Here is a 12,701-nt window from a genome sequence, read left to right as displayed (position 1 = left end):
ACCCAACTTCATACACGTCCGACCATGTAAGCACTTATGCTGGTCTCCGTTCATGCCTAATCGCGGCCGAGAAAGGCCAGAGGCACAATTTGCCCATGGCTGCAGCAGGAAAGGGTGAACGGGGAGCACGAATCACGGTGTGCGTAAATTGGGAGTCTATGTCGCTGTGCAGACTGCAGGATCAAATTCTTACTTCGAGAGGCTGCTTCCCAGTGCAACCGACCAGGCAGCAATATTCGAAAAACATAAAACTGCGACCGTAACCAAGTGACATAACAGCAAAATTAAATGGCAATCAGTCACCGCTTGAGGTTGACAATACATTATACATTGGCTACGAACCATCTTACAGGCATAATGCTTGCCTTTGTCACATGTGGTGGTCTGGTAACGAGCGACAACCTGCGGTACAAACAGATTGGACAGAGCCTTGCACCTGTTTGAACCAACAGTTGCCGTTGAAGATGAGCAACTTCCATTGCGAAGCAATCAGGTGACGCAGGCATCTGCTGCCGCAACCAACACAGCGACATGGACTACCCGGCATTTTAGCGTTAACTCCTTTCCAACCTGCACATTTATTTTCTTTCGGGGGCCGCTATGTGTGGCTCACACTTTGTGTCCCACTTTGTCGCAATGTGGACAAGTCGCTTTTGTGGGCATCACCTTCGGCAGCCATTCTTGCGGGTCTTTCCACCCATACGGCTATCAACTTCATACACTTCGAACCATGTAAGCACATATGCTGGTCTCCGTTTTGAGCAAATCATGGCCGAGGTAGGCCACAAGCACAATTTGCCCATGGCTGCAGCAGGCCAGAACGAACGGGGCGCACCAGTTACGGTGTGTGTATACTGGGAGTCTATGTCGCTTTGCGGACTGCAGGAGCAAATGCTTACCTCGAGGGACTGCTTACCAATGCAACTGACCAGGCCCCCACATCTGTAACACAGTTACCACAACCAAGTGTGGCAGCAAAACCAGATTCTGCAATCAATCACTTCACTGTAGCTTGCACAAAGACCCAGGCTATCAAGGAAGAGGAGCAATCATCAACGAGACTAGGAATATGGAAAATGAGAAAGCTTGCATTCAAGAGAGAAGCCACTCTGCTCTGCAAGCATTGAAGGCTAAAAACACCAAGAAAAGTAAAATGGTGCATAGCACATGTGCATAGGTTAATGCAAGACGCATGCCGATGCTGCATCAGCTATTTCAGGAGAGTAATTGCGCATGACAACATACACTAGAAGATACTGCTACAGATATGCTAGGCTGCTAGACAGTGACTGGTATTAAGTATCAGCGAAATATCCAAATATAAAGGTTGACCTTTATATTTGGATGAGGATGAATAACCTCTAACAAAAATGGGCAATGAGAAAGCTTGCATTTATAGAAGAAAAATTACACTTCGCACAAACGGAATTAACATGGCATGGAAGCTGATTAAGGACGAACTGATGAAACTCAATCTTTTGGCCAGCGTCGTCCGTGCTTGGTCAGATGTTGCAGGTGCATCTGAAGACGAAGAATTTCTAGAAAGTCCTTTTTGAGTTACTTGGATGACTCAGCCAAATGTCCGTGCTGGTGGAATGGTGGCTGAAGCTCTTTGCAGTCTTAACACAGTCCTTTGCAGACTTGATATCTCATCCATATTCTTGTGCATGTGCTTCTTTGTTCTTGGTGTAAAAGCCTTGCAAATTCGGCTCCAGCCCCTTCCTGTTGGTGCAGATAGGAGCTCCTGTGATGACCAAGATGTGCTTGGCATAGACTCTGTTGGGGCAAAACGGTGACACGTGAGATATAGCACAGATTAGCCAAATTTATGTGGGTTTTATATGTTCGAACCAATTATACTGAACCATATATATGAACAAACATTCATATCTGCTGCAAACGGCAAGCCAATACAGCATAGATCAAACATATTTATTTCTGAACCATATGTTGTTTACCTTGTAGTAGTAGCCAATGTCCACACAATGACCTTGTCGTAGCAGGCAGCAGCTTCTGTTTAGTGCGTGGAGTGTGTTGCTTTATACTGGTGCCGTCCTCATTACTGCATGTCTGGAACAGAAATTTTGACTGAATCAGAAATTGAAAAAGCAAAGTTTTGCAATATGAAATGCAAAAAGGTGTGACATATATGTTGTAATGATTTGCGACTACAGAACACATGCAAATGTACACTGTCTATTCTAGGGTGCTTAAGCAGCATGTTAAATAAATATTGCTATTGCCCATAAAATTGATGTCTGCCTAACTACAATGCATGTCAACAGCGGAAGTACTATTAAGATCACAAATGAGAACATTTGTGGGTTCATTTATGCTCTAGAAGTGATCACACTGCTAGTTACTCAAGCAAATGCATGAAAGTCATGAAGCTATTAGAACTGATGCATTATTTTTCTCCACGAACGTGATGCACCGCTTCACTACTGCAAAAATAAATGCCCTACGGTAAACCAATCTGAACAGCAAGAACATTTGGAACCAACAAGTACGAAATATGGGTATCATGCTTGCAACTGTTTAATACATTAAATTCTGTACTTTCACTTCATTTTACCAAAGGATTATTCGGTTTTGTGGACGAAAGACGTTGCCGGCCGACTCGAAAAAAAGTTTAATCTGTATATTGATAAGGCTACTCAGTCACCTACAACCACGGCTACAATAACATGAAAAATGAGACGCGCGTTCCGATATCGCTCTTTCTTTCCTGGTTGTGTGTGTAAACCAAACGACAGCCTCGCAAGTAAAGGTTTATTTAGGAAACAGCAACTGAGATCCTCACTGCCCATATGTAATGCAGGATCTAGTTCGTTAACTTGTGCCCGCCTGGAAGGTAATGAGACAGATATTATATAACGATTGAAGCAGCGGTGTTAAACGACTCACCGTTATTGCCGTTGTCAGCCGCAGCAAAATCCAGCTCCCGTTTCGATGCAGACCTGTTCCGAATGGCTCACGACCGAAACCCAACTGCCGGGCTTACATGTCCGCTTGCAAACACGTAACTTCACCCCAAGTTACATAGAAGCGCAAGAAACTAGTTTTAGAAACAAAGAAGCAACCAGTCTTGAGTGTACGAACGAATGAATCCGTGCCGCCGTGCACTCGGAAATACCGGTAAAAATTTTAAATCCAGGCCAGAGGTCACGTGAAAGATCGATGATGCTGAACGCTATTTGCGTTCATAATGGCGAAGAAACAATAAACTTACTAACAAAGAGTACAATATCTAATTAGCAATGATAATTTTGCCCTGTTTTTATGTAAAAGAAAATGCTTCGGTAATTGTAAGAGAAAGTTTGTAAGATAAAATTGCGCTTATTACGGCGCCTCTACCGGGAAATGTTGGAACTAACGAACGAATCCCGAGGTGATGCTACTAGGTCGGCTTTGTTAGCAGCGGCGCGCGGTCGATTTTTTCGCCCTCTGTGGCCATTAGTTGAACTTGAGAGTGTACGGGGCCTGGTGCGGCTTTAGCCTCGGTGAGCTCTGGCAGTACAGAATCTGCGTTGTGTGACCCGTGCTTTTTTGAGAACCCGGCAGTGGTGACAATTGAAATATCGAAGTGGCCTAGCGCCTCGGCCGCGAAGTTCTGCGAAACGCGATGTGGCGTCGCCGTGTCCGACTTTGCTTAACGGACATCGAGGGATGTGCTGCTCGCTGCAAGTCATGTAAATGCAACTGCGTCGACCGCCCACTGTTCAGCGCAGAATGTGTATTTGGTGTGCTGTGCTTGAAACGAGTGGTGCAGCCGTGCAGCGGGGGTGGCGGAGGAGCCGAGTGGCTTAGGGGCTCCGTTTGCGCGTTCACAGACATGTGCTCCCGTCTTTGTCTCATTAGCGGCTGTCGCGGGATTGTGGTTTGCTAGCTCCTTGCCTAGTATGAAGTTTACGACGCTAACACACAGCATGTTCACGTTTTTCCGCGCTATATGTCATTTGCATGACGGCCGAGTTGAAAACGAGACATATCTCTGTGTTCTTTGCGTTTGTGTGTTGTAAATTACTTTCTGTTGTGGAAGTTTTGGGAGGCTTATTACGCAAGGAGTGCGAACGTAAACATAACACATATGTGTGTCTGAAATTTTGAATTACCCATAATAACCTTTACGACTGATAAATGGGCTACACGGCCTGTGTGAATCAGCTACCGTATGTTGCGACGCTCTTTCGTGTGGTAGAATGATGCATGGTGCGCTCTTTATTTCTGTACTGTTGTAAAAACCATTTGTTTATTCACTCAGTACAAATGTACGGCTTCTTCGCTGCAGTACATTTTAGTTACGCGGTGAGGCGTACTAAAAGTGGGAGGGGGCCGCTATCAGCCAGCATAGTATGTCCACTTAGGCGACCTGAGAGGCGGTGGATGCGCGAGTGTGTAATTAAAGAACAGTGTCCAGTGACAGTGGAGGTAATTAACTGTAGCACCAAAGTAGTAGAACACTACCAGAACAAAGGCATGTAGTCTGCCCATCTCAATTCTTGTGCTTATGCCAGTCTTTTTTACAGCACAGCTGCTATGGGCTAACTCCCCTGGTTGTTCTGATGTCTACTGGTGTTGTCACTGGAATTCCCAAATCACTTGCTAGAATATTGCAAATAATGTTCTCATTATGCTGCGAGGATTCAAGCATACGATCAAAAGAGTAGCAGTCCACAATTCTACATTTCAGCCACTCTGCTGAAGGTACAGTCGTGGTGAATACTGATCCCGGAGAGCGTGATCTAGCCAACGGGTGCCATGATTGGCTAACACCTGCTTAATGTCTGCGTAGTGTATATGGAGCTGGCATCCACACCTTCAAGTTCTTACATATCACCTTCCCAATTGTGAAGGCAGTCCTATGTTAAATTTTCTTCTTACATGTGATGACAATGATTGGGTGCATCTGCTTCATTAATCTTCTTCTAGTGCTTGGCTTCTCAGATTTACTGGATAGAGCTGTTGGTGTTTTGTTTTCCTCAACCAAAGTGCGAGACCTAGCAATGGTTAGCCCAAATGTGGATTTGAGAAAACCAAAACGAATTCAGCAGAAAGAAGCTAAAGGGTTATTTTGGTGTAGATCAGTGGCCAAGTCCGGATATGACAGAGGAGGAAGAAAAGCCGAGTCATTCCACTTCAACACTGGGAGGCACAACTCCCGCAAATAAATACGACTCTTACTTATTTGACTTCTTTAAGGAGATTACCGACTTGCATTGAAAAGTGTTCACTTCAACAATCACTACATGAAGTAAGCTTCCTGCGCATATTTCACCAGCTACTGCATCATTGTTTCACATGAGTGAAACTGCAATTTTCTTTATGCCACAACTTGCCCAATTTTGTGTTTTGCAGTAGGACGTTAGCAGTGCTATTAAGGCACTTAAATACTCATGAATAGTAGTAGAGAGAAAAAGATTGGGGCATAATAGAAAAGCAACAGACGCTGTAACACTAGCGTAAAAATTAAATAAAAAATAATTACTTGTTTGCTCAAGATGCAGTTAATGTGATTTATTTAGCTTATATATTTAACAAAACAAGTAAAAATTGTTGCTTTCCTCGGCGCAGCTGTGACATCACGTTACCGCTCGCGCATGGCTCGCGCCGCTCATTGTCGTAGCTGCTGCTAGTTTTTGCAGTGTACTCCGCCTTCATTAATTTCGCCCTCGGAAGCAGCCCATGCGAAAAATGTCTATCAAGGTAGCTGTCAGGCTGAGGCCTCCCCATGAAAGGTGAGTTGGAGTTACGTTATGCGGTTATCATTGTTTCACACCAACTGCTTGTAGTGCGAGGCGTCGTTACGTCTAGCATTTCGTGTGTCAAATTTCATACGTCCTACCATATAAACAGTGCAGCTGCATCGAATTCACAGCAGAACAATCAACAATGAAGTAGCTACGATGTGGTGATAACAATACGCGTTCGGCAGGATTGTTGCTTTTACAATAGACGCTGTTATTTCATCGCTCTATTGCCGGGGCCTAACTGTGGCATTGGGAACAACACGCCCTTTTATTCTACTGAACATGCACTTCCCGTTCCCCTTCTCACGTTTTCTTTTCTTTTTTTTTGCTACAGTTAACTGTAGCTTGCTTTAAAACTCAACGGATGCGCGAATGACCTGGCCACCAGCTGATCACGTGCATCGAAACAAATAGCGCGTTCTACTTCAGGCGTGAAGCTGCAGAAAGTGTTTAATAGCAGTTTATGTAGTGCATAACCCCACAATCCACCCATGATTACGAAAAGGCAAAGCCGTTGATTTAGCATCGCCGACAACATGTCGGACACCCCCCCCCCCCCCCCCCATCTTGCATGGTAGCGCTTTCACTAAAGTGGCCGTATATGCGTGATGATACTCTGCACACTCAAAGTAAAATAGAGCGGCATTTAATATGCAGGAAGTCCAATCTGGCTCCAGCTCGATGCTTTTCTTTTTCTTTACTTTTTTCCAGCCACCGTTGAACGGAAGTGGCAAAAACAGGTGCACAAACGTGTACAGGTGCCTCAGAAAGTGAACGGAGCACGCGAGCGAAGGCCGAACCAGTGATGTTCCGCGCCTCACAGAAAAATTCCCATTCGTAGAAATGAAAGTTCTCTATTCCTCAGCGCTTCTACCCACATGATTAGAAAAATATTCCCGTAAATTTCCCTGAGAAGAAAGTTCCTTGGCAAACGTGGTTGTTAGATGAAAGTTACTTTGAGTGACTTTGCAAGGTTTATAGGTCACTTCCGTGTATAACGCGTAAAACATACATTCACTTTCTAATGTTTACTGCTCAATTCTGGGCATTTCTGCCGCATAGTCCAAAATTTGTCATCCAGCTTTAAAGTGATTCTCAGTTATTTAACTAAGGAAATATTGATGCAGCAGTCTGCACTTCATGCCTTGTACCAACCGTCATACGAGCTTTTCAATAATGGAGTATAAGAACTTGAAACTGACTGATTCTTAGTTGATCCCATGCACTGACATTGATGTGCTGTAGATAGACTTTACAATGTCTTGTTCAATAGCATAATTTCAGTGTTTACACCATGAATCGTAACTTTCCCGGAATATTGCAATGATTTCCCTTTCCTGCAAAATTGTGGGCAGCAATTCCCTGGAAAGGGGAAAATTACCTTCACGGAACATTACTGGGCCAAACTGCATTTCCGTGCATCAACGGTGGCAGCACGTACTACAGAATACGCATGAAAAAAAAAAAATCTATGGTGGCAGTGCGACACACTTTTGACCACTGCTTTATCGACTGCTCAGGCAAACAAGCGCTTTTTGTAACTGCAGCTGCTAGGGAAGCTTCTTGTGCTAACAGCAACTATTTATGAACTGTGAGCAGCTCTTGCCAGAAGCATTTGCTTGCTGCACAAGCAGCACGCGTCGCTGCCTGAGCTTTGTTTCTTGAGGCATGTGATGATTGCCCTTGTTAACAATTGCCGTCATCTCGCTGTGACCGGGAATATCATGATGGTGGTGCCGGATTAAGTTGATTTCAAAGCACGATAAGACTCCCCCTATGTGCGGTCAATTAACACTTTTTATTCAAAGACCTAAATGTAAATATTTTCAACAGGGATATAGAGGAAAAAACGGCTCCAGCCAAAGGTAAAAAAGTTCAGACATTTCGGGATTGGTGCGGTCCCTTCTTTAGGGGATTACTGAAGCGACCGAAAAAAGTCTTGTAAGCTCCTGTCTTTGTGTTGCCGATTCCTCCTCTCTGGAGTGCCGCAAGGGCCTTGAGCATGCACAGGGTGAAGTGTACTCAATGACCGATGGATGTTGCTGCGAGTATTTTGAATGTGCCACGACTCAAGGAGGTGTCTTGCCATGTTGGTCTTGGTTTCGACCACAGAGGTGGCTTCCAAATCAATCGCACGGTCATGCATCTCACAGCGTTCATGGAGAGCGCTGTGCTAGGCTTTGAGCTTTCATATGTTGTTCTTGTTCTGGTGGATTCTGTCAGAAAAACTGTTGTTTTCATCAATGTAAGTGGTGGGGCACTTTGAACATGACACTTTAGAAACAATCCCCTGGCATTTCTCTGTGGATGGTCAGTCCGTTGGCTGCATGAGCAACTGTGTAAGTGTTCACACTGGCTTCTTCACGTTCTAAAAATTTCTACAAAAAATCTTGAAAGCACTTCTTATCTCAAGAAACAAAGCTTGGCCAAGGATGCTCGCCACATATGCAGGAAGCAATTGCTTCTGGAAAGAGCTGCTTGCCGCCAACAAATGACTACTGCAAGTGCAGAATGTCCCCTAGCATCGACTGTTAAAATAAGTTGTCAATTGAGCTGTCAGTGAGGCAGTTGTCAAAAGCGTATCACATAGTCATTGCAGATTTGTCTTGTGCATGCGCAGTAGTACATGCTGCCGCCGCTAGTGCATTGTGATGCAAGGTCCATTTGATTTGCATGCACCACTGTGAAGCGTTTCATGGCAGGGTACAAGAAGTCCCAAAGTTGCCCAGCTTGAATTCAGCAATGCAGGCATAACGCTACATGTGAAATGAATGGTGAGCTGCAGATGTGGTTAGTCCGCATAATCTGCATCGTCCACGTTAGTTTGAGAGGCATGGTAAAAATATGACGGATCCCAAACTGCAGGTATGGTTTGCTTAGGCGTTTGGTCTTAAAAACAGCAGAAAAAAGCCGCTCCTGCGCTACAGATAAGCAACCGACACCCTAGGGCATATCTTGAACTGAACTTTTGTCTTCTTTGGTAAACATGCAGAAGATCTTATTTTTCCCTCGGCATTACAGGGCAATAAACATCTAAGTGAACCACCAGTCCTGACATATTGATTGGGGCACGTTTAATCTGGAACAACGTTGGTTTGATCAGCACGGGCAGCTGAATAGTGTACACATGCATGAAAATTTAAGCACGTAAACAACATCCGGTGTTGTATATATGCAGTAGGTGTGTGTAAGCGGTGTTTCAATCATGCAGATGCCAGGGTGCTGTGTCGTTGACTGCGCTGCCGCTTTGCACTTGCATGTCGGCACCATCAGTGGGTAGAGCGCAGAAAAATTGTGAACCAGTACTACGTTTGGGCTGAACCCTTGGAAACGAACGGCACAGTTCAGAGGGTGCCATTGCTGTACTGCTGAACATGAATGGCAGGATGCAGCACATTGTGAACTGGCTAAAATGGCGTAGGCGAATTGAACAAATCTTCGGTTTGGCCGACACTTATGTCTTCCGTTTACTTTCTGGGATGCCTGTACACTGTCACATAAAAGGTTGGGCACAGGTGCATGTCAAAGAAAACCGTCTACTACAATGTCCCTCGTAGACCACATGTGCACCTTTGGGACATCAAGCCTCAGTTATTCGTAGGATGTGTGACTGTGGAATGTGAAGCCCTATCAATTATGAGTGGCGATGGCATCTGTGCAAGTCACTTCATCTTGGCTTTTCTGCAAGCATGCGATTCTTTTTCCATTGGGGTTGTGGTTTTTATTTTGATCATAAATGCTTTCTTGAAATGAAATGCAATGTAGACCATAATTTTCGGCGCTTGTAGGTTGCAGCCATCTTTTTCTGGGGACTGGAAACTGGTGCATGAGTGAGAGGGTTGGCGCTCAGCCAGGTACTTGTTACTTGTGCAGCCCTCAGTCACTGCACCGGCCACACTGACAGATGGTGACTGAGGTCAGGATTATGTATGCTTGCTCTAAATGTGGGTGCGGCAATAAAAATATTCTGGTCTGTGTAGTAACAAGTTTTTTTACCCTGTCTTACCAGTATTTTTTTCTTCTTTAGGGAGATAAACAGGGGCGAAAAGGCCATCTGGAAGGCACATGGCGACACAATATATATGGAATCTGGAAAAACGAACTCACTCCACACATTCGGTCTGTATACTTCAATATTTTACTGCTCTGGCACTTCAACTTCTGTAGTGCTGTATTTTTCCATTTTTACAGTAGGCATTGAGTCGCGAAGTTTGGCTAACCTACACTGATTGCTGCACATAAGTGATCACACTTGTGTGAAGTGGTCAAACGGGTGGGTCAAGCGCCGAGAGCTGTTTTGGCACTATGCTATCTGAATCACAGCCGAGAAAGGGGTAATCACTCGATCATTACCACGTCTCGCCAGCATCAAAGCATGCATACCTGGGAATTGACAAAGTAGCACATGCACACCATACGCATGCTCGTGGCACTCTGCATGTGTATGCAAAGCCCACTGCTCAACAGCACAAGGCAAAATATGATTTGGTCTGCACAATAAGCAGTGACAGATTTCACGAACATTAACTTCACTCTTATTATACCGTGATTTGTATAGAAGGGCCTTAATAGTGTGTTTGCCTTGTTTAAAAGTTGGTTGAGGGATTATACAAGTTGTATAATTTGACATCAAAGGTCACTGGGTGGTGGGGCCTTTGTCAGATGAAGTGCATCTGCTTTTAGTTTATTCATCCCTGACATTTTACAATCGATCCCGGATATATCGAACTCGAAGGGGATCGCGAAATAGTTCAATACATGTATATAGATAATTCGAAATATAGTATATGCATGTCAAAAGCGTCTCTAACAACTCCACACATCTCAAGGCAGTTTCCCATGTCGTGACTAACAGGAACTAACCGATCTGTGCCTCCAAGGCGCGTAAAAAAAACAAAAACACACTGCGATGACAAGAGTACTTTATTTCGGAAGAGCAAAATCTCTGACCTTTGCTTGCTTTTTCTTGTGCACTATCAAGTTCATTAAGCTGTCCTCAAGCTTGTTGACAGTGTCCAAATGAGAAAGCCCAGCTCCTTCCATTGTGCCACTACAGCGGTGAGTGATGCTGAAAGCTGATGCAAGCTCAGCTGCAGTGCATGGTGGTTGGTCCTCTTCGTCAGAACCTTTGCCGCTGCTCGACTGTGTGTCCTCGTCACCCATGATGTTAGCCACAATCTCTTCATCAGCGCGATCCGCTACAGCTTGCACGCTGTCGTCAGCACTGACAAAATAGCATGCTGTAATGCCGCCTGGGAATGCCGAGAGCTCGCGAAATTCGCTGTCCAGGCATCCAGCATCATAGTCTTCACTGTCAAGACATCGTCTGCAGCTACCACAAAGCCTTCTTTGCGGAAGCAGTTCACAATTGTGCATTTCTTCACGTCGTTCCAAGCACCAGCCAGCATTAGAATGACTCAGAGGAGGTCCACCTTGAGTTCAATTCCTAATCGAAGGTTGATTAGGAGCCTCTGCACCAGTCGTCGTCTGTACCCAACCTTAAACGCTTTCACAATGCCTTGGTCGAGAGGCCGAAGTTTTGCCATTGTGTTTGGCAGCAGAAGGAAGGAAGGAAAGACACTTTATTTTTCGAAAAGAAAAGTAGGCGAGCGTGGTTGGGCCCTTAGTCTAGGGCTCCACTGGCGCGAGCGGCTTGCTGGGCTTGGTCCAGGACAGCCACTTGGCTCTCCTTTCCCTCGCCCGTAAGCCATGCCTCCCACTGCCTATTTAACATAAGTGGATCTGCAGTTATGTATGGGCTAGTAATATGTGAAGGCCGTTCCAGGCACTCCCATGTGATATGTTGTGGTGTGGGTTTGTTAGAACACCATGGACAGACGTCCAGAAATCTAGTTGGGTTTATTTTACTGAGTTGATGCAGGTTGGGAAAGCTGTTTGTTCGAATGCGTCACCAGTCCATACTCTGCTGTCAAGGGCCTTGTGTGGATGACCATACTCTCTGCGTTCCTCCCACTGTTGTAGAAGAATGTCACGACTGCTTGGAAGAAGTCCCGCGCGCTCGGCTCGGCCGCAGCTGTGTTATTGAATCCTCGAGCTGTACGGTCCGCTGCAACGTTACCCTCCAAGCCCTCGTGAGCCGGACACCAAATAATGTCGTGGTGTACTGTCAGGGTTTGTCCCAGAATTCTACGTACAATTTTCGGTACCGTCCCTTTGAGAAACAGGCGACACGCTGTCTGCGAGTCGGAGAGTATGACTGCCGATTCGTTTCTGTGTTCTGCGTCTGCAATGGCCACAGCTATTGCAGCCACTTCGGCTGCACACGTGGACCGAGTTACGACTGTGGCCGTTCTGACACATTTGAGTGACTGCTAGCGTGCGAGTCTCTCTACTGGCTCTGCTAGCATCTGTGTAGTACGTGGTAGAACCTTTCCCAAAACGATTCCGCAGGGTTGCAGCTCGTGCTCGTCTTCTACCTGCCTGGTACGTTGAGTACATATTCTTTGGTATCGGTGCCACCGTAATATGAGATCTCATGTCCCTGTCCAGTAACACTGTATCCTCGTTGCAGTATAGCAGTCATGGCGTGAAGCCCAGCTTTTCTAGAACTGCACGTCCCTGGTTTGTTGAGCAGAGCCGCTCTCTTTGAGCTATGAGGGCCGCGCTTGCCTATTCCTCAAAGGTGTTGTAGATGCCCAGTCTCTCAACTTTATTGGCTAAGGCTAAGTGCTGCCTTGTTGAAGGCTTTCCTTATAATTGTATTAGCTTGTTTCATCTCCTGGTTTGTTAGTGCTTGGTACGGGAGTGCGTACGCGACGCTGCTAATTATAAAGGCGTGGACCAGCCTGATCGTTTCTACTTCAGTTAGCCCATCTTTACTGCTGGATATCCTTCGTATCATACGGGCTACGTTCCCTGCCGTTGCTCTCAACTTTTGGATGGTGTGTGTGGTGCCTCCGTTCTTTTCTACCCACATTTCCAGAATGCGCA

The 12,701-nt window shown here is 45.5% G+C and overlaps 1 protein-coding gene and 1 long non-coding RNA gene across 8 annotated transcripts in view; one reads left to right on the top strand and one right to left on the bottom strand.

Annotated features, from left to right (window-relative positions):
• Positions 1–1,163: 1,163 nt before the first annotated feature.
• Positions 1,164–3,502, bottom strand: LOC135917095 (uncharacterized). The gene is made up of 3 exons (XR_010569178.2): positions 2,908–3,502; positions 1,959–2,070; positions 1,164–1,776 (listed from the first exon to the last, which is right to left on the bottom strand). It is a non-coding gene; the product is annotated as an uncharacterized lncRNA (long non-coding RNA).
• A 15-nt stretch (positions 3,503–3,517) lies between these two features.
• LOC135917094 (uncharacterized) overlaps positions 3,518–12,701 on the top strand; it is a 146,381-nt gene continuing 137,197 nt past the window's right edge. For 5 of the 7 annotated variants that reach the window (XR_010569177.2, XM_070529237.1, XM_065450584.2 and 2 more), the window contains exons 1-2: positions 3,518–5,738; positions 9,778–9,869. Coding sequence is in view for 5 of the 7 variants with exons in the window: in XM_070529237.1 (XP_070385338.1) it covers positions 5,686–5,738; positions 9,778–9,869 (145 nt within the window). In the remaining 2 variants the exon portion in view is untranslated. Of the gene's footprint in view, positions 5,739–5,780; positions 5,912–9,777; positions 9,870–12,701 lie in introns of those variants that run through there. The other 2 variants (XM_065450586.2, XM_070529238.1) reach the window with 2 other exon arrangements.

Source organism: Dermacentor albipictus, unplaced genomic scaffold (assembly GCF_038994185.2).
Source record: "Dermacentor albipictus isolate Rhodes 1998 colony unplaced genomic scaffold, USDA_Dalb.pri_finalv2 scaffold_19, whole genome shotgun sequence".
Taxonomy (NCBI): Eukaryota; Metazoa; Arthropoda; class Arachnida; order Ixodida; family Ixodidae; genus Dermacentor; species Dermacentor albipictus.
This window is presented reverse-complemented; position numbering and strand designations above follow the sequence as displayed.